This window comes from Prionailurus viverrinus, chromosome D4 (genome assembly GCF_022837055.1).
Source record: "Prionailurus viverrinus isolate Anna chromosome D4, UM_Priviv_1.0, whole genome shotgun sequence".
NCBI lineage: Eukaryota > Metazoa > Chordata > Mammalia > Carnivora > Felidae > Prionailurus > Prionailurus viverrinus.
This window is the reverse complement of record NC_062573.1, coordinates 21,085,841-21,108,489: the sequence shown is the minus strand read 5'-3', so window position 1 is coordinate 21,108,489 and position 22,649 is coordinate 21,085,841. Positions and strand designations below refer to the sequence as shown.

The following is a 22,649-nucleotide window of genomic DNA, read 5'->3' as shown; positions in this document are numbered from 1 at the left end:
TTGAGCTTTGCTTTGGGTGAGCAGGAGCCCAGCTTTGGTTAAAACATGAGCCCTAGGTGAGCCCTGCCTCTCTCTCTCTCTCTCTCTCTCTCTCTCTCTCTCTCTCTCTCTCTGCCTCTCATGGGATTCTCCATCTCATTCTCTGCCCCTGCCCCTCGCTCACTTGTGCCCTCTCTCTCTCTCAAAAAAAAAAAAAAAAAGAGGAGGAGGAGCCAGGATTCGAACCCAGCCTGTGTTGCTCCTTCTCACCATACCCATGTATTACCGCTCTAATGTTTGCTGGTATATTTATTACCTGTCTGATCTTGCCACTTCTTCCACTTTCTTCAGGAGAAACCTTGCTCCTGTCTAGGTGATTTTCAGCATACAGCTTTCTAGTGACGTTTAAAGTGTTCTGATCTCCTGTCAATAAATGTCAGATAGAATAACGTGAACATTTTCTGGAGGTTTTGGTACTGTGTCTATATATAGCTGATACTACACTGAGGAAGTAGAGAAATAATAATCTGGAGAAATGGGAGCCAGGAGCACTTTTCTGTTGTTGTTTCTTCCATAATTAAATAGCATTGATGGAAGTCAAAGTGAGGAAAACACATTATAAGTCAAACTATTTAAAAATTGCACTATCCCCTCCCAAGGTGTGTACATTTTCATATACTATTGTACAAGTTGTAGAGCCAGAGCATAGATACAGTTTCATACCATATTTTTTAAAAATCTTAAAAATTTTTTTAAGTTTTATTTATTTTTGAGGGAGAGTGAGAGCATGCATGAGCAGGGGAGGGGCAGAGAGAGAGGAGACAGGATCTGAAGCAGGCTCTGTGTGACAGCAGAGACCCCAGTGTGGGGCTCAAACTCACAAACTGTGAGATCATGACCTGAGCTGAAGGCAGACGCTTCACCAACTGAGCCACCCAGGTGTCCCCCTACCATATTTTTTAACACTATTTTTTTTTATCATTTTCATTTTCATATGCTACAAGGCAAAGTCTTCATAAGTATTTTTATGATTGCCGAGTATTCTATTCTCATATTGAACGATTTTCTGTTAATTTCTAATTCTTTTTTCATAAGAGCACTGTATTGAACATCTCGTGTGTAGCCATTTTAATGTTTTAGCTTATTTCCTTGGAGTTTGAAGTGTACTGCCAAGTTACTTTCCAAAAGTATCTATCCAGTTTAAATTGCTTTCAGCATTGTCTTAACTAGCATTACTTGCCTTTACTTCTGAAAGTGTTTTTCAGTGGAAGCATGAACCCTTATGCTCTGTATTCATGTCTCCTAATGGGTGTATGACCAAATAAGTTTTGGTGACTCTCACAGAAAGGCCCCAGACAAGTTATGCTTGAAAGACTAGATTTTGTTAGTGTTTCTGAAACTTATTTAAATTTGGAATTTATTTTTCTTGTAGATCTATAATAAACATCTTTGCGGAATACCATACTATATAATATCTGTGGGAAAAGGAGCCAGCCTGTGATGCAGTAGAATGCTTTGTAGGGACGTGATCTTATGCAGGAGAGGCAGTAAGGATGTTTGCTCTAACATTATGTCACCCCAATGGTAAGAAACCTAGCCTTGTTCATTCATTCATTCATTCAAGCAATTGACTGAGAGCCTACTATGTGCCAGACACTGTTCATCTACATAGCAGTGAATAAAACCAATACATCCTTGCCCCTAAGTAGGCAGTAAGATGGGAAGAATGGACATTATATGTTCAGTCCCTTACGGGAAGGTTCTGCACACATTGTTTCATGTGGAATAGGCTTTACAGCTTACCAACAGTAAATAGTGCTGCTCCCTGATTTAATTAAAAAATAAATAGACATATTACCCTTACCCTCATGAAATTTGTAATCTGCTGGGGAAGCAAATACTTATATGTGAAGTGATAATTACTGTAATGGTGGTATATGCACAGTATGTTATAGGGACACAAAGGAAGGGACTCTGGTCCCTATTGTGAGGGTTCCAAATTTTTTAAAAAACTATTATAGGGATTTGATTTCTCAAGAGTTCTTAGACACTGCCATAGAATTGAACATATATTTGTTTCTGTGCATGTTTGCAATGAATTAAAAACATCTTCATTGGCAAAGACAACAGCTAATTTTGATTTAAAATATAAATTTACTCAATTCCACCCACTCATTATCTATGTTATAATCGCTGTAATCTTCACATTCCTTCTCCTTAGTCAGCATGGACTTCATAAGTCAGTTCTTACCTATTCTGTCATGGAAAGGAAGCCAGATTGGAGTAAGAATCCTATACTGAGTACCTACAAATTCCTGCTTTAATAAAGGTTTCTAGTATAGCAAGGAAACTCAGTAAATCCATTCATGGTACTGTAGAAGGGAGGGGGTGCAAAGCAGATCTTTGGTCTTATTAATCTGTCCTTGGTATCAAGTCCCTAAGAAGTTCGGACACTTGTTGGATGTAATGGGGAAAAATGAAGGCCATCAAAACTGTCTAATTAAAAAAATTAAATGGTAATTTCAAATTAAAAACATTGTTCACCACTGATTCAGAAGAAAGACAACTTATAACTACTGTTTGAGGATTGCAGACAAGGCTCGTCTGTATAATTTTGATCATGTTTCATTGACGACGGAGGTAAAAGATGCTGTTTGCTATATTGCAAAGCAGGATGATCTTGGCTTATCTCCAGTAATTATCATGTGCTCATGTTCGAGAAAGGCGGTCACTAAGGAGTCTGATGTAAGAACATCTTTGTAGCGGGTCCCCAGGTATCTATCTATCTATCTATCTATCTATCTGTTTTTAGGGCAGTTGGAGGAAGAATGAAGACAAAAGCAAGATACCTCCCCATGATCTTTCTATCACTGTGTAATTACATAACTTGTAAGCAGCTCTAGTTGCCACTTCCCCCTTTTTTCTTAAACGGATGAATGTTTGTGATTTAGCATAAAGTTCATGAACTAAGAAAAGCAGTTGGACACAGATGCCTGTATCTTTCCACTCAATGTATCTTATTACCTTTAACTGCCTGTTAAAATCATGCTTTTATTTTTACCTTTCAAATATAAATTGCCAACACCAGGCTTAGCAAATGAAACGGATTACTTATGGTAACTGTAAGTAGTTATGCACTCCAAATCCTTGAGAGAGCTTTCCCAAAGGGCAGGCAATGTCTTTCAAAATCCTATTACAGGATTTTATTTGCAGGTGCTGTGAACAGAAGGCTGAAAGCCTCCATGTTTTATTGCTACCCAACTTCATCAGGTCTGCTCACTCTATTGAAAATTGTGGCAAAAATGATACACATCAGCTCTTTTATTCTTTTGTTACTACTCTGCACAAATAAAAGCATATTGGGGAATTTAATGAAGCAGTATGTCCTTGGAGGGAGCTTTGAAGATTTGGAGTGTACGACTATTTGTCTTTAATACTGGAGATTTTTGTGTAAAACAGACTGGCATGAACAAAAGAAAGTCCTCACAGATAGCCCAGTGTTTGCCACACATGTGCTTAAATCACACATATGTAGTAGCAGTCACCTTGGAGGCCTCCTGGGTCTGCCAAGGAGCACCCAGGACAATGAAAACTAGCAGACTCATTGGAACTCTGGAGCCACTTTTGGAGGTGGTCTGTTTGCCCAGAAAGTAGAGAGATCAGGATATCAAAAAACAAACAAAACACTGGAAGGGGGAATTTGATTATTCAACAAATTAGCAAGCATACCCCAAGGACACATGCTGGGAATCTGTGCTGCTTGAGAGGCTACATCTCAGCTTGCTTTGGCCTTCACATGCATGGTTGGCTTTTCATTAGGGCCTGGGAAAGGCAGCTGGGATGGAGGGGACGGATCTGTGCTGCGGAGATCTAGGCACACATGAGGGATGGGCGTCCATAGGCTTCTCATGAGGTGTAGTCTTCAGGTTACTGCAATTACTGACCTACCAGTTTCACTCTCCTGATTGCTGCAAGTAGGACTGTAGGGATGTGTTGATGACCTCATAAGGATAATCTTGACTCTGCTTAAGTTTCTAAGCTTCAGTGCTTAGTTATAATGCATATTTGCAGTATACCTCCTGATTGATCAAAACATAGAAGTATGGGCAACTACAGTTGTGAACTCCTGGCCCAAACGGTGTTGGAGTTGATGCTGGTTTGTCTTTTTGCAGGCTTAACGTCGCCAGTACACCACGTCTTTCCCTTTGGAGCAGCCTCGGGGGTTGTCAGTTATTGCTGCTTTGAATGTGGGAGAGAATACAGTCCTCTGGCTTACTCTAGGGAGATGACAAGGGAGCTTGTGGTCAATTAGTGCACCAGAAGTTCTAGGCTGAAGCAATTCTAGATGTACGTGACCAGATAGTACTTAGGAATCTCACCAGTGACATCAACATGAAAATATTGTGGCAGCTTAGTAAATACCGCATGGCACTAATTGTGCGAAAGGCTGAGAGGGCTCCTTCCTAAAGGGAACAACCATAGAACCTTTAGCATCAAGAAATCTTAATGGATACAAAGTAACGAAATGGCTGATTTTTGTATTTTTAAACCAACCTAATGTTCTGTTTGTTTACTACTAAACATTTCTGAGTGGAATAATTCTTATTTGGCAGTCAGTATTTCCCCATCATAGCAGCAAGAATTTTCAGTATGTTTTGGGCACAAAACACATTCTATTTTAGACACCAAAGAATCATTTTTCAATGTTTGCTTCAGAGTTTGTGAGGTAATTTCAACAGATCTCACAAATGTTTACTTAATAGTTCCCATCTCTATTCCTGCAGTAGTTTTTACGCATCTCTATTTTGGCATCACTCAGCCATAATCATAGTACCTAATTTGTTTCTCTTTTACTAAACTAGAGCTCAGAGAGGACAGAGGCTTTCTTACTTGGCTTTGAATCTCAGGTCCATTGTAGTGGCGCTCAGTATTGAAGAATCAACAAAATGCTTGAGAGTGTTGTCTGAAAATCAAGTAACTTCTTAGTGTAATTATGCTCTTTTTGTAGCACGTTTTTCATTTTCTCCAAACCCTGTCTACACAAGTCTGCTGTGTCAAGGAAAGATTCATAGCATTAGGTAATGATGTTATGAGATTATTGTAAGAATCTTTGGGAAGCTGCATACTTTTATTTAATTAGGAGAAAGTCATACAGAGAGTAAGCATAGAGTATAAAAAGGAGGCCAGAAGCATTCAGTCATTGCTGTTAGGTATTAGGTATCACCAGAGTGTCTCGTGACTCCCTCCGCTTGCCTCCGTATTTGAGACCTACTTGACTTTTTTTTTTTTTTCCTTGATTCTGGATTGTTGGTATTGCCTCTCTGATCCTTTCATTTCTTCCTGATCCTTCCTGCCCTGTCTAGATTCACATCTGCCAGACCTTTTCCTACCTAACTGATCCCTGACTTGGCCCACCCAATTACTGCTGATGGCTTCCAGTGATACCTGATTTGACCTGACTGGTTATGACCTATCATTTGTCAAAACCTTTGTGTGTTACTAATATCTGCAATATATTTATTCAGCAACTATTCTTTCATTAGAAATAACATGGAAATTTAGGTCAAAACTTTTTATGGGTTTAGTTCCTAAAAAATATACATCCCTACTACAGCTTATCAAATTTACCAGAAGGCCTTGGATTTAGCTATTAGGGCTTATAGTGAATGTGGAGTCTAGGACATAGGTGCTCCTGCTAAGACTTCTGTAAGAGATGCTGTGGAAGCTTTTCTTTCTTGTTTCCTTGCTTGTATCTATGATGTGTACAAACTGTAGGGAGGAATGTGAAGGTATTAAACATTGTTCTTACCTAACTTCAAGGATATGAATATAATAAAAACATAAACATGAGATAGAGGTCAGTTGTGGTCTTAGAATTGCTTTTTATGTGCTTCAGATTCTCTTTCTCTCTCTGCCCCTCTCCCACTCATGCTCTGTCTCTCCAAAGTAAATAAACATTAAAAAAAAAAGAATTGCTTTTTATGGCTAGTACTATTATTAAAAATTATAATTCTGCTTTCTAGATTACTAACCTTGTATAAGTCAAAAGACTATATAATGTGAATGTTGTTATACACATATACCCTTATTTTATTTTTTACTTTATTTTTTTACCTTTCATTTTTTTATTATTATTTTTTAAATATGAAATTTATTGTCTAATTGGTTTCCATACAACACCCAGTGCTCATCCCAACAGATGCCCTCCTCAATACCCATCACCCACCCTCCCCTCCCTCCCACCCCCCCATCAACCCTCAGTTTGTTCTCAGTTTTTAAGAGTCTCTTATGTTTTGCCTCCCTCCCTCTCTAACCTTTTTTTTTTTTTTTCCCTACCCCTCCCCCATGGTCTTCTGTTAAGTTTCTCAGGATCCACATAAGAGTGAAAACACATGGTATCTGTCTTTCTCTGTATGACTTACTTCACTTAGCATAACACTCTCCAGTTCCATCCACGTTGCTACAAAAGGCCATATTTCATTCTTTCTCATTGCCACGTAGTATTCCATTGTGTATATAAACCACAATTTCTTTATCCATTCATCAGTTGTTGGACATTTAGGCTCTTTACATAATTTGGCTATTGTTGAAAGTGCTGCTGTAAACATTGGGGTACAAGTGCCCCTATGCATCAGTACTCCTGTATCCCTTGGGTAAATTCCTGGCAGTGCTATTGCTGGGTCATAGGGTAGATCTATTTTAAATTTTTTGAGGAACCTCCACATTCACATATACCCTTATTTTAAAAACTTTATGGAAAATGTCAAAGCTTCATTTTTCCTATTTTTGGAAATCTTTCTTTTTATACATTCAGATTTGTCTGGTATTTTATTCTTTCAGCCTGAAGATTTTTTTTTTTTTTTTAACAGAAGGCTCAATGCCAAATGTGAGGCCTGAACTCACAACCTTGAGGTCAAGAGTCGCATGCTCTACTGACTGAGCCAGCCACAGCCTGAACAGTTTTTGTAGTTCAGGTTTGCTGCTAATAAATTCTTAGAGTTTGTTTGAAAAAGTCTATTTTTGAGAACCATTTTTCTCAGAAATATATATATGATTTTCTTTTTTTTTTAGAGAGCGAGTATGAATGGGGGAGAGGAGCAGTGGGAGAGAGAGAGAGAGAGAGAGGGAATCCTAAGTGGGGCTCAATCCCATGATTCTGGGACCATGACTGGAGCTGAAATCAAGAGTCAGACCACGGAGCCACCCAGGGTCCCCTAATAAGTGTTGACTTTTTAAAAAATTGTTTCAATGATTTAAAGATGTCATTGCATGCCTTTTGTTTTGTTTTGCATAGTTTCTGACAAGAAGGTTGCTTAATCTTTGTTTCTCTGTATGTAATGTGCCCACCTCCTGCTGCCATCAAGATGATCTCTTTATTTTTGGTTTTCAACAGTTTGAATATGATATGTATAGTGTGTGTATGTGTGTGTATGCACACATGCGTATGTATATTGGATTTGTCCTGTTTGGGATTCTCTGAACCTCTTGGATCTGTGCTTTGATTTTTTTTGTTATAAATTTAGTAAATATAGCTGTGCTTTCTTATAAATTTCTTTTGTTATAATTTTTGTAGGATTCTCAGTCATTATTTCTTCTAACATTTTCCCTGCCCCATTCAATCTTCTCCTTCTGGGGTTCCAATTACACATATGTTAGACCATTTGATATTGCCCTGTAGTTCTCGGATGCTCTTTTGTGGGCTTTTGATTTTTCGCTCTTTTTTTCTTTGTGTTTCATTTTCAGTAATTTCTATTGACCTATCCTTGAGTTTATTGATTCTTTCCTGGGCTGTGTTTAGTCTATTGATGAGCCTGACAAAAGCATTCTTCATCTTGTTACCATGTTTTTTTTTTTATTTTTAGCATTTCCTTAAGTCTTACAGTGTCCATCTCTCTGCTTGAGTTTGAGGTCTCAGGTTTCAGATATAGATTTTCCACTTATTTTCTCTGAACCTTGGTTTTCTCTTTTACAAAGTAGAAAAATCAGGAACATATAATAATGACTAACCGACTTGTTTTGAGGATCAAATAGGATCCCTTGGGCTAGTCCCTACCTTTCCCTTCCCTCAGTCTCAATCATTGTCATTTAAGGTTTGCACAGTATGATTACGTTGACCCTATTTAGTTCCTAAATTGTAAGATTGTGTGAAGGGGAAGGGACCTAACATTTACTGACAGCCTGTATTAATCTCATATAGAATTTGAGAAGGGGATAAAAATCGCATTTAAAACGTGCTTTTGTAAAACATTTTACTTCTGCCAGGTCTATGTGGATTTTAATTGGAAGAAACAGACAGCATTAAATCCAGTTGCCACTTGGTTAAATCTGTTAAAGAATCATTAAAATTTTTCAACTGTTGGGTTTCTTGACTCGCTTGAGAAATGTCATGGCTCATAAAACATCTCACTCTCTTTCTCTGTGCCTATAGGATTTTAAATAATTGGGTTGGCTCCCCAGTTTTGCGTTGTGAGGAAAAACTAGTGGAGTTTTGTTCCTCACTGACTGGTGCAAATGAACGATGTTCTCATTGGATTTGGCTTTGTGGTCACAGAGTTGGATTCAGAGTCTGGTTGCACAACTCTAAAATCTTGGACTGATTATTTAACTTTTGAGTTTGGGTTGTTTTTTGTTGTTGTTGTTTTTGTTTTTTAATCTGTGAAATAAGGATGGTAACCTGCATCAGAGAGCTGTTTTGAAGACATAATGTATGTAAAGAAGACATAAAGTATGTAAAGCTTTGGGTATAGTACCTAGTTAATAGTGATCAGTGACTGATAACATTAAGAACAGTAGCTAAAATGCAAACATGCCACCATTAAGTCAAGTTGTAGTAAATAGAAGGGGAAAGGCAACTTTAATATTCTTTTTATTTCTTTTATTTGGAAAGGTCCATCTGGTAAGAGGATATCTTAATAGGGAGAGGGTTAACTAAAAAGTGTGGATGAATAAGAATAACTAAGAATTAGTGCTTACTGTGTGATAGATACTCACGTTTAGTCCTCAGAATACCCCCAAGCCATCGTTCCTCTGAGACGCCTTTCAACGTTTATTTATTTATTTTTTGGGGGGGGACAGAGAGAGACAGAGCATGAACGGGGGAGGGGCAGAGAGAGAGGGAGACACAGAATCGGAAACAGGCTCCAGGCTCTGAGCCATCAGCCCAGAGCCTGACGCAGGGCTCGAACTCACGGACTGCGAGATCGTGACCTGGCTGAAGTCGGACGCTCAACCGACTGTGCCACCCAGGCGCCCCTAGAGACGCCTTTTTTTATCTGAGTAAGAGTGGCCACCCTCTCCTTGTTGTTCTTCTGTTCTAGTTTGTACCTTGTCACTATCTTTTACATGTAACTCCCTCCTCTCTCCGCTTCTCCTCCCCAGTGAAAGGTTTTTTTACGTATTTGGTCGCAAGTGGCCCACAGTAAGTAGAATTAAATTGTTGGGATGTCAAATCTCTGTGTGTTTCTGGTCAAGAGTGAAATCCCACTTTCTTTATGTTGTAGGTGAAAATTTAAGCATTAAAAACTGAATGTTGGTCTAAGGTAACATTGCTAAGAAAATAGTTGTGGATAAAGAAAATGCTCAATCAATCCGAGGCTCCTCCCTGCCCCCCCCAATAGACTGTTTTGTTGTTTTTTTTTTTTTAGACTGTTTAAGATAAACAAATATAGCATCTTAAAGTAGCTCTTGCTCTGGAAATTACCTTAGGGTAAATATGAATTTCAAAGAGGTATCCAAATTCTGTGTTTGTAAGTCATTTTACTCTAATGGGAATTATTCAAGATTGAAATTATTTAATACAAAGAAACATTCTTAACCGATTCGTACTGTGAGTAGCTGTGTTCCAAACATAGACCACAATACTGGCATTCTTGCTTGAAAAGTACAAGGAATAATGTAAAATTATTTTTGCAGCTTTTCTTTTTTTTTTTTTTTTTGGTCATAAAAATTTTCACAAAATTGTCCTGCTGATCATAGATTTTTACAGTTGGAAGGAACCTAAGAGATGCAGTCTAACTCCTTCCTGCCACCCAGAGAGGTGAAGCAATTTTTCCAAAGTCACGTAGCTAACTAATGACAGAACCGGCGAGAGAACAGAGTCCTTGATCCATTTTCCATAGTGTTACATTCCTTAGGAAAAAACTGCCTACTCATTCTTGGTTTTTAATTCTAGTTAGAGTCTTAGGGTAAGGTTTTCCCCTGTGAGTCACTACTGCTCTTTTGTTTTCTTGTGTGGGTGTCTGGGACCAATCTATTAAGGGGGGTGGAGTTTTTTGCTGTTGTTGTTGAACAATTGAACAGTGTAAGGCACTAAACAAGGAAAAGGCATCTGTCTGGTTAGCATGTGAGGGGTAGGGAAGAAGGGTTGTAGCTCAGACTCTCTGCTTTTAACATTGATAAGCAGGTATTTTAAAGCTGAGTTTCCTAACTTGGGGTCTGAATTCCCTAAAGTTTTATGAAAACTATGCAAATAGATACATACCTCCCAAGAAAAGAATGTGTAGCTTTCATCAAGTTATTAAAGGGTACATAGCTAAAAACTGTTGTTTTCTTTTTTAAAGGGAGGAAAAGCCAATAAGCAAACCTGAGAACCAGTTCCTGACTCTTGTACTCTAAATACTAATTATACTAGAGGCCTCCTTATTATCTCCAGCCGCCTTCTGTTGGTATGCCCTTTCCTGAAGATAAGCCTTCCCAGATGGCTTCCTGGATCTTGTCATGGAAGCCATTGGAGGCCCCAACCTTCTCGCAAGAACTTTTCCCATAGGTTTCCCAAGGCTGCCTTCTCTCCCTTCTCTGCCTATTGTTTCCAGCATAGGGTGGGAGACCCTGGGTTTTTTGTTCATTAGAAAACTTAGGGGTGTTTTTTCTATTACATTCTGGTTAAAAGGAATTTGTAAGCTGACTTGAGAGCCTGAGAGTATTTGCTATAAGAAAAAAAAATGCAATCAGGATTCCATTCAATACTTCGCACATTTACTTTTAGAATGCTTCTAGTTCTTCAGTTAGGGAATCTCTGTTTGATTGAGAAACGCTTTCTACTTTCTAGAAACAGACTGAAAATCCGTGGATGGTGGCTTAGGAGTTACCCAGATCTGTCTCTAAAAATGTTTTAATTTAGTTTTTCTCTCCTGAATTTTATTAGATCTAAAAGAAATTACCCTTGAATAGGAATTCACTTTAATGGGCTTTCTTCCTAGAAAAGAACATAATATGTAAAGCACATTCTAGATTAAAAAAAATTTTTTTGATGTTTGTTTCTGAGAGAGACGGACAGACAGACAGTGCAAGCTGGGGAATGGCAGAGAGAGAAGGAGACCCAGAATCCGAAGCAGGCTCCAGGCTCTGAGCCGTTAGCACAGAGCCCAACGTGGGGCTCGAACTCACGAACTGTGAGATCATGACCCGCGCCAAAGTCAGACGCTTAACTGACTGAGCCACCCAGGCGCCCTTCTGAATTTTTAAGTTTAGCATCTGGACACACAAAGAGAAAGCGACCACTAAGATTAAAGTTGGAAGAATTTGTTTGTTCATTTATTCGTTAAAAAAGGCCTTATTGAATACATGTCTTGAACCCTCAGGTGTCATGTTAGATGCTGGGAAATGAGAAGAGGTCTTTTCCCTTGTGAAGCTCATGTTCTTCTGGGGATACAGTTAACAATTCCAACCCAGAATGCTAACTACTCTAATAGAGGTACAAGAAAAGCATTGGAGTCAGGACTCTGCCTAACCAGGAAGAAAGGTGGGGTGTTAGGGAAAACTTCCCAGAAAGGTGACCTGTACTTGAGTTGTATCTTAATAGGTTCAGTAGAAACTTGTCAGGCAAGAAGGAGTCTAGGTGTAAGTGGTATTTTTGTGCCTTCCTCATTTTAACTACGTTTAACATTCGCCACTCTCTTATTTTGTATTTTCAATTAGAGCTCTAAACGAGAATGGAAGCCACTGGAGGACCGTAGCTGTACAGACATACCCTGGCTGCTGCTTTTTATTCTCTTCTGCATTGGAATGGTAAGGACACTCTCCTAGATGATCAGAACCTGGTGAACTCATGATCCAAGGGAATGATGGGGAATTGGTTTAAAGGGGGAGCTTGTTATTTATTTATTTATTTATTTATTTATTTATTTATTTATTTATTTATATTTAACCCCTCCTGAATTGCTTATAACAGGAGGCCCTAGGATATCATTGAAGCTGGTTATTTTTGTCCCATACAATTCATTGGTATTTGATACCCCTTGATTTTTTTTTTTCTTTTTTTAAGCTTACATGAGATAACATTAAGGGGATTGGAACTTTGTCTCTTTTACTAGATCATTTAGGATCATTAGGATCACTAGATCATTTAAGGAAGCCAGATCATTCCACATAAATTTCTGTGAATTGTGATCTTAATGGCATGTTGACCAGAGCACTGGCCATGGAGTCTTGAGTATTTATCCAACCCAATCACACAAACCTGATGGCTATATTTGTACCAGTTTTCCTTTCAGAGACTTGGTGTGTTCCTTTGTATAACATTAGAAGTTGTGCCAGGGGGTATCGACAGTGTTTCCAATTCTCACATCTTTTAGTTCTTCCTGAAGAGGTGAAGCTGCCTGCTCACTGCTTCTGCCCATACTAGGCCCCTGCTGCCTGCTGTGTGTGCTGTACTGAGTGGCGTCTCTCAGTTGGAGGTGGGGGACTTGGTGATTTTCCATTGGGTATAGACGATGGAGGAGCAGAGTCCCTCGTACAGAGTGTCGGGGGTGTGCTGATTCAAACTGCATACCCATCCGGCCCTGCAGGGGTTTCTGACACAGCCTTCAGGGACTTGAGAGTCCCTGCCAGTGTGCTGGGCTGGAAAAGAAGGTTGGAAACAGCGGTTTTAAAGCTAGCTGATGTGTAGAGCTACAGTTAGAATGGACTTGGAAATCCTCATCTGGCTCATCACCCTCATTCTACAGAGTGAGAAGCTCAAACCCAGAGATGGCAATGACCATCCCAAGGCACATTGTTAGTTATTAGCAGGGCTGAGAACAGAATCCCGGTCTCATAATTTCCAGGGCAGTGCTCTTTTCTGCCACCTTGTTTCCTCTTCCTCAAGGGGACTGGCAGACGGTATCACTTTCTTTCTCGTGGTCTTTACAAACCAAAACACAAATACACTACCTCTGGCAGCCTTTTTTCACAAATACGTGAGTGTTTTCAACCCCCATTTCCCCATATCTTTTATAGAGCTTCTTTAGGAAAATCTTATTCTGTGTCCTCTGCAACGGTACACCCTGCAAATGCCACTTGAAAATCACAGAACTACCCTACGCCTAATAGGCATAATTAGCAGGTGCCAGTTCTGAACCTGAAGAAAGGATAAGAAAGCAGTAGACTTTTAAAAATTTTTTTTTTCAACGTTTATTTATTTTTGGGACAGAGAGAGACAGAGCATGAATGGGGGAGGGGCAGAGAGAGGATCGGAAACAGGCTCCAGGCTCTGAGCCATCAGCCCAGAGCCTGACGCGGGGCTCGAACTCACGGACCGCGAGATCGTGACCTGGCTGAAGTCGGACGCTTAACCGACTGCGCCACCCAGGCGCCCCAAGGAGTGTTAGTTTTAAAGATAATAGCTTAGTTTCAAGAAACCTGAGATACTTAGAAAACATCAAAATACCCATTTCCTCACTTAGGACTTCGAAGATGTTGTTCAAGAGTCTACTTAGTTTAATGGAGTGGCACCTGAAATGCAGTGTGCATACAGAGTGTGGGAAAAATTTTTTTGTTAACAGAATTAGTCCACCACCTCTCCCCATACCCTGAATCATCCCTGAGACAAACAGCAGCTGACCTTTCGAAATTAGATTTATAAACACATGTACCTGCCACTCCAGGTGCTTTTGATTTTCTACTCTAAAATAGCTCGGGAAAGCATCATGAATGTTGATAGGCTGACTTGGGGGTGACCTGAGAGTAAGGAGTATTTGTTTACTGACATGTTTTAATGCAATGGTAATTAATGTTGATGTCAGTGCAGTGGTAATTAAGGCCCACTGTGTGTTCTTTTTATTTTTCTTTTATTAAAAAAAATTTTTTTAATGTTTATTTTTTCAGAAAGAGACAGAGAGTGTGAGCTGGGGAGGGGCAGACAGAGAGGGAGACACAGAATCCAAAGCAGGCTTCAGGCTCTGAGCGATCAGCACAGAGCCTGATGCGGGGCTTGAACTCACATCACAAGCCACAGGATCATGACCTGAGCAGAAGTCGGACGCCTAACCGGCTGAGCCACCCAGGCGCGCCCCCCCCCCCCCCCCCCCACCACTGTGTGTACTTTTAAATGCAGGCATAGTGTTATGTGTCTTGGAAGGATTTTTTTAATGGATTACCTCCATGGAGTTGAGCTAACCTCAAATTTTGCCATGTGGAAACTGGAGAAATTTTCAAGTTCTGTTGCCCACCATACTGGCAGAACACAATAGTAGACCAACGTTTCTTTGTCTTCCGTGTATTCGTTTTGTATGGTTTTGAAAAGGCTTGTTTTTTTCTTTTAGGATTTCATCCTATAGTACTTCTCAGAGAAACATTCATCAAACATTTATTGATTTTTTGAGCATTGCCCTATGCTTGATGCTTTTGTATGTATTTATCTTGTTAAATTTTCCCAGTTATCTTATGAAATAGGTTTTATCCCTAGCTTATAAACAAGGTGTAACAAGGTTAAATATTTGCTTGTCTAAGAATATAATAATGGCAATACACAGCAAAGATAGAATAGGAACCAGAAGTTTCTGCCTATATTCTTTTGATCTAGTGGCCTTTCTGTCAACTTGTGACCTTATTTTCAAGTCATATCTTTATTCACTGTCCCTTACTTGTAGTTCTTTGCTCATTCCTTGATGTCTGTGCTTTGAAATATGTTAAGATCTTGTCTTATTTCATTCATCTTCACCATTAAGTCTTATTTACACATGTTCACCTCTTCATAAATATTTGTACTTCTCTTTTATTTCCTCTCTTACATTCAAGATTTTTCCATGCTTACTTGCCTTGTCTAGAACTTAGGGTATTTTTCTTTAATTTTATTTTAGGTGGGGGGTGTGGGGGGAGTGCACATGAAAGTGTGGGAGAGAGGCCGAGGTGGGGAGAGAGAGAGAGAGAGAGAGAGAGAGAGAGAGAGAGGGAGAGAGAGAGAGAATGAGAATCTTAAGCAGGTTCCATGCCCAGCATGTAGCCTGATACAGGGCTCAATCCCATGACCGTGGATCACGACCTGAGCTGAAATCAAGAGTCAGATGCTTAACCAACTGAGCCACCCAGGTGCCCCAAGAACTTAGGTTATTTTCCAAAGCAAATTTCTACCAGCCTTCTTGAGAGCTATCATCTTCCCCATTTGAACTTTCATCCGTATTTTGAAATTATTGGACATACATTTAACTCCGTTCTAAAAAATTGCACATAGCATTGTGCTTCTAAATTTCTATTTTCCCTTAAGGTAGTAATCAAGTGGTTCTCATATTAGACAATAAAAAAATACTCGTTCCTGGGTCCCACCTCTGATTGTGATTTAATCTCTGTGTTCGATGTTCAGCCAGGATTGAGAGACCACTGTTTTAGGCACCAATAAACTGCTGAAGAGTTTTGAGCAAGAAATGATGTGACCGGGTTTAGGAAGATAGCCCTGGTAGCCAATGTTGAAGATGGTCTGTAAAGCCATTGTAAAGGGGAACCACTTTGAAGGCTGATGGGATAGTTCAGATAACATGTGGAAAACTGGAAATAAGGTAGTAATAAAGGAGAGGAAGAGAGAGCATCAATGTTGCAGGCAAGACAGAGGCAGAGTAAGGATGACTAAGAGGTTCTTGTGTTAGGGGTTCAGGTTAGAACTTTTCAGCTCAAATCTGACTCCATCTTGTAAGTTCCAAACCACAGTTTCTGTACACATGAAGGAACAAAAATAAGATGGATAAACAAATATTACTTTATTATTTTTTTTAATTTTTTAATGTTTTTATTTATTTTTGAGAGAGAGACACAGAGTGTGAGCAGGGGAGGGGCAGAACGAAAGGGAGACACAGAATCCGAAGCAGACTCCAGGCTCTGAGCTGTCAGCACAGAGCCCAATGCAGGGCTCAAACCCACAAACCAGGAGATTATGACCTGAGCTGAAGTCAGATGCTCAACCAACTGAGCCACCCGGGCACCCCAATACTAATTTATTAGTCACCAGACAGTCACCTGATTATATCCAATAAAGAAATCCTTGGTGAAAATGACTTGTAGAATGAAGCTTGTGCCATGTGGGCTGAAGGTCCTTCCCATCTTGGATAGTGCAAGTTCATTCTCTCTCAGCGAGAGAGAGGTATGTATGAGAAGAGGGAAGAGATCCATCGGGACCCTATCTGCCCAGATCAGCTTACCGCAGAAATCAGGAAAGAGAGGCGACTGGATGGCCCTAGTAGGAGTGCTTACCATGGACAGTGGAAGGTAGAGAGACCTTACAATTTAGCTCTCTTACTTATTGCTTCTTACTGCGGACGAGGGGCTGTTCTGTATGTGACACAGAAACATTGAAATTTCACAACTACATTCTCATTTTACAGATAGAGACCAGAGGCACAGAGATAAGTTCAATAACTTGTCTAGATAACCCAGTGGCAGCATTGAACCCGGAAGAGAAGAGGTAGAAAAGGTGAGGCCTCAAGAGATAGTCCCTCCTTTGTTGCCTGGAATTGGGAACAACAGATAGTCATTTAGAACATGGATGTGGTAACCTTGCCGGCCAGTAAATGTTGTCTCATCAGTATTTCAGATTCTGAGCAAACAGTTTAGCATTCTTACTTCCTCCGGCACAGTTAGGAAGCAATAGTGATGGCCAGAAGTGTGGAGGGGGGAGGCTGAGCAGTACCCTCACTCCGTATCTTACATGTGCAGTCCAGTAAAGAATGAAATGACAAATGCAGACAGGGTATGTGCAGGAGAGGTGAGTGGTTTGGGGAAGTGTGGAATGAGAAGATGAATTCGACAGAAGTAGGGCACGGGTAAGGATAAGCACTGGGAAATGCAGAGTTGGAGCTTTGGAGAATGGTCTGGACTAGAGCTAGGCGTAGGAGACATCATTGCATACGTTGTCCCTTCAGACTGCTTTCAAGGACCTTTTTTTAATTTTATAGCATTAGTCTAGTTCCCAGAGCATAGTGTTTCTACCTCATTAACTATTGTTGAGCATGCAGCACCTAGTGAAAGACTCAGAGACTCACTGCAGTATTTAGTCATCTGTGTGATGGTCTGTGCTTTGCCAGGAAGAGGAAGAAAATTACCTTAAGGTTACCTGATCCAAATATGTACCTACTTAATGTTAAATCCTTTGGTTTTTTTTTCCTTTTTTTTATTATGGTAAAATATAAATAACATAAACTTTACCATGGTAACTATTTTTACATTGATTACATGGATTTGGTTTTTAATTTAATTTAATTTTTTATTTTTTTATTGATTTTATTATTTTTTTAAATTTACATCCAAATTAGGTAGCGTATAGTGCAACAATGATTTCAGGAGTAGATTCCTTAATGCTCCTTACCCATTTAGCCCATTACCCCCTCCCATACTCCCTCCAGTAACCCTCTGTTCTCCATATCCATGAGTCTCTTATGTTTTGTCCCCCTCCCTGCCTTCATATTATTTTTGTTTCCCTTCCCTTATGTTCATCTGTTTTGTCTCTCAAAGTCCTCATATAGTGAAGTCATAGGATATTTGTCTTTCTCTGACTAATTTCACTTAGCATAATACCTTCAATTCCATCCATGTAGTTGCAAATGGCAAGATTTCATTATTTTTGATTGCCGAGTAATACTCCATTGTATATATATACCACATCTTCTTTATCCATTCATCCATTGAGGGACATTTGGGTTCTTTCCATACTTTGGCTATTGTTGATAGTGCTTCTATAAACATTGGAGTGCATGTGTCCCTTTGAAACAGCACAACTGTATCCTTGGATAAATACCTACTAGTGCAATTGCTGGGTCATAGGGTAGTTCTATTTTGAGTTTTTTGAGAAACCTCCATACTGTTTTCCAGAGTGGCTGCACCAGCTTGCATTCCCAGGATTTTCTTTCTTTTTTTTTTTTTTAATTTTTATTTATTTTTTTATTTTAGAGAGAGAGAGCAAAAGCAGGGGAAGGACAGAGAGAGAGAGAGAGAGAGAGAGAGAGAGAGAGAGAGAGAGAGAAAATCAGCGCAGAGCCTGATGCAGGGCTTGATATCATGACCATGAGATCATGACCTGAGCCAAAATCGGGAGTTGGATGCTTAACTGACTGAGCCACCCATGTACCCCTAAATTGATTTGCTTTTAACCTACTCTTGCTTTTGTATTCTTGGTCACTATGCTGGACCAAATGGGCTTATACTTCTTCCTGCAAGTATACTCTGAAAAATTTTACTTTGTGTCTACTTTCCCTTAGGATCATAAATTTCGAGAAGAGGAAAGCGCTTTAGAGATTAATCTAGTTAAACCCAGGAAACTGAGGCTCAGAATTTAAAGTGACTTACCCAAGATCATAGGGAGTATTTATATCAGAGCTGGGTTCAATGTCTAGTATTCCCTGTTTGTGTTTTTTCTTTTTTTCATTGCTCAAGCTGCCCATGAAACTGAGCCTATCTGATTTTGCTTCTTCATACTGCATGATTTTCTAACCTTTTGAGAACATTTCAGTTCTTTTTTTTTTTTTAACGTTTATTTTTTTGAGAGACAGAGAAAGACAGAGCTCAAGCGGGGGAGGGGGAGAGAGGGAGACAAAGAATCTGAAGCAGGCTCCAGGTTCCCAGCTGGAGTCAGCTGATGCAGGGCTCCAACTCACAAACCATGAGATCATGACCTGAGCCGAAGTTGGCTGCTTAACCAACTGAGTCACCCAGGTGCCCCCATTTCAGTTATTTTAGGGTAAACTTCATATATTTTAACCTTTTTATACCCTGCATAGCATCTTGCATTTGTAAATGCTCAGTAAATACTTTTTGGGTGTATATTTTCTAGACTTCCAAACATTCTTGCTTATTGATTCTTTCTTCTTTCTTAGAGTAATACATCCTATTAATGTGTGAAGAAATCCAGAAATCTGGAAGATTGGCAAAATTTAAAAAATTTTTTTTAGTTTGTATAAATATTAGTTATTCATCAGGTATTCTTTTTATAAAATGTGTTTATTTTGAGAGAGTGTGTGTGCACACGTGAGCGGGGGAGGCACAGAGAGAGGGGGAGAGAGGATCCTAAGCAGGCTCCATGCTGTCAGCACAGAGCCTGACTTGGGGCTCAATCCCACAAACTGTGAGATCATGACCTGAGCCGAAATTAAGAGTCAGATGCTAACTGACTGAGCCATCCAGGTGCCCCTGCATCAGGCATTCTTGTCCTGTCTTCTAGGTCCTAATAGCCTTCCTTGTCTCTCGGTTCTCAGAAAAGGAGGAACAGAAGCCAAATACTGCTTCAAGGTTTGACAAATTAGTGATTAGGAGATTGATTCCAAGCTTTCACTGAGTTTAGGAATAGAGGTAGAGGATTAGGTATAGAACTAAAGGAGGTAGTATTGAAGGGGGAAAAAAGAGCCTGGATATACTTTCATTTCAGAGCTATAAACATAAATCTTTTCCCCCATCTTTCTGTTTTGAAACATTTTACTAGATTTGTATTTCATTCTCACCCGCCACACGCCACATGTGTTTTTGTTGACCGTTTTTTTTCCACACCCAAAACCCAAACTAAGGCTTTCGCCTTGCTCAGTTGCATGTTAAGGCTCCAGGTTTGAAATTCATACATGCTTGTGACATAAAATGTGTCCCCTTTTTTGACTACTAGTGAATGAAACTAAGCAAATCCTCCTTCTTAAATTGAACTAATGAGTGCAGTTCAGAAATTGTCTGTCTCCCTCTGAGGCAGTAGGTACTTCCTAGTTTGCCAGATCTGGCATGGGATCCACCACCGCTGTATGCCTTTATCTGATTTGAGTCACCTTCTGTTTGTGATTAGATTTGTCTGCTCCTCTCTCTCTCTCAAAATAGCTGTTCTGAAAGCAATTCAGTAACTCAGTCCTTTTAAGATTTTAGCCATGGTTCTCTTCCTTACTAATAGGCTTACTTTCTCTGCAGTGATTGCTCTCTTCTATAGGCATATAAAAGCTTTCCTCATCCCCCTTATCATTTGCTTCATTAATATGATTTCCTTCTCTTGAATGCCTCTTCCTCTCCCCGCTTAGAGCCATTAAATTATTGAGTGCATTCTGTAAAGTTTCTCTCATCCTATTTTAATTTCGTGCACCACATTTTTTTTCTCATCTGAAACTATATTGCTTCCTGCATTTGGATTTCAGAATTTTTTGTTTTTTAAAGGAGATTGTATTTTTAATTATATTTGGTCTAATTCCCCATTGTGGGTACGTGTACCATATGGGAAGTCCCTGGGATAACAGTCATGGTTTCTTCCTATCTTCTTAGCTTACTATTCTCCTTCCTTTCTCCCCTGCAGCTTCTCACCCTCTCTTCTCTAATGCTTTTGGAAACTACTAAGAAGTTTAAATGGCCAGTGTGAAAATATGTCAGTGTCCCCATTTTACCATATATATGTAACATTTATAATTTATACTCTGCCTACATCCCAGAGGGATGTGAAGTGGCTTATGATAAAAAAAAAAAAAGAACCTCACATGTCCCACAGTACTGTTAAAAATAGTCAGAAAGGGAAATCAGAAGCCATTGAAAGGAATCTGTAACACAAAGTACGTATGAAACATAAGAAAATTTCTATAAAAAGTGAAAGAAGAACATAACCTTTTAATTATGCAAGGGCCTTGCTATTTTGACTATAGTGGAAGAAGATTGTAATTGTGGTCTAAATGTTTCTGTGTAGTGACAGAGTTACAGTATTTCTCATTTTCCCCCTAGAAATTTTTGTTCTAAAAGAAGAGAACTGAAGGAGTGTTTGGTTAGTCCCCAATTACCGTTGTCAACCTCTTTGGTCTGGCTTCGTCATTCAGATTTCCCACTACCAGCCACCATGTCTTGGTCACCAGCTGTGTACCAGACCAGCCAGGCATTAGATGTGCATGATCTCATTTACTCCTCATCACTGGGTTGTGAAATAGAGGATGGGGCTCTGTGTTAGGGATGAGGAGGAAATACTCCAAGTAGGTAATTGGATCAGAGTCGCATAGGTAGTACGTGGTAGATTGAGGGTTTAAATCCAGATCTTTCTGGGTTCCCTTTCTGTTACTTGGTGATTCTTCTTGTCAAAGAACTGTGTTGGAAAATTAGCCGTTCAACCTCCTAATGTTTACCTCCACTTCCGGTTTTTGTTCAGTGTAGGATTTCCCAATGATAGGTTCAGGGATCTGCTTAAGATGGAAAGCTGATTTGAACATGTGTATGTGTGCAGGGGATTAAATTTTTTTATTTTCTTATGTTTTCATATTGGCTTGAAGTCCTGACATGGAACTAATTGTCTTGCATTTTTCTTGGAGGAGTCAGGAGAGAGGGAGTGGGCCACAAGGTGAGGGTGCATAGGTGAGTCCTGACCAGCCTGTGCCTGACCCTAGTGCTAGCAGTTAGCTTTGAGGCAGAAGGGTACTAACATTTTTATTGAAACAGGACACTTACATGCATTATTTCGTGTCATTCTCACAGCAGCCTTTGTGGTAAGTGGTTTTAGCCTCAATTTATAGACGGGAAAACTGAAGCACAGAGCATTAAGCAAGTTTGTTCAATGTCACACAAGTAGAAAATGGAGTTCTCAGTGAGGCTTAATCTGCCCCTGGAGCCCATGGTCTTTTCCTTTACATGTTCTCATTTCTAACAATACTAGCTAATATTTATTGAGCTCTTACTATGTGCCAAGCAGAATTCTTAGCACTTTACAGGATTATTTCATTTAATCCTTACAGCAGTCTTATGAGCGACACAGTCATTATCTCCATTTCACAGGTGAGTAAATTGAGGTGTGGAGAGTTAAAGTAACCTGGCAAGGATCAGAAGGCATGGGAGTGGCAAATCTGGGATAGTCTCCACTTCTGGAGTTGACTTTCTTGTAAACCGTAGTTTCAAGCAGTTTCTAGTATTTAGAGCCACACTCCTTACTCTTTTTCCTTACCTGCAAGATAAAAATAGAGGGGTCATTCAGAAAAAAAGAATTTGTTTGCCTTTTTAGGAAAGTAATTAAGGGGGGAAATACTTTTCTTGTAGGAACTGTGTGTGAGGACAGTACTTAGCACCGTAGCCCTGAAATCTAGCATGGCTGACTGCTTCTATGAGTACTACTCGTGAGACTTGGCTATGATAAGTTGAACAGTGATAATCTCTGCCTTCATTAACCACTTCAGTAAAGATGATCAAAACTCAACCTTTCGATGACCACATTGCAAGATTTTCTAGCCCCAGCCTTTTCTCCCAATTCGGTTGATCAGTAATGATTCACCTTACTTCCTATTCTTAATGCCTACCAGCCTGCAGTGTAATATAGGCTGTTACTGCTCTTCGTGCATACTTGATTTAGCAAGCATGATGCAGTTCGGAAGCATCTACCATTTATTTGCCTTGGGCACTGTGATGAATCATATTCCCATGAAATGAAGTGACCTTTGTGGCACACAGACCCAGTGCCTCACTCTCCTTGACTCTGCAATATTAAAAGCAGAGTAGTGTTTCATGGT

The 22,649-nt window shown here is 39.7% G+C and overlaps 1 protein-coding gene across 3 annotated transcripts in view; it reads left to right on the top strand.

Annotated features, from left to right (window-relative positions):
• The window catches only part of SLC44A1 (solute carrier family 44 member 1), a 158,808-nt gene that overhangs the window by 42,847 nt on the left and 93,312 nt on the right, over positions 1 to 22,649 (top strand). For 2 of the 3 annotated variants that reach the window (XM_047830653.1, XM_047830651.1), the window contains exon 2: positions 11,896 to 11,985. In XM_047830653.1, coding sequence (XP_047686609.1) covers positions 11,896 to 11,985 — 90 coding nt within the window. Of the gene's footprint in view, positions 1 to 1,545; positions 1,564 to 11,895; positions 11,986 to 22,649 lie in introns of those variants that run through there. The other variant, XM_047830652.1, reaches the window with a different exon arrangement.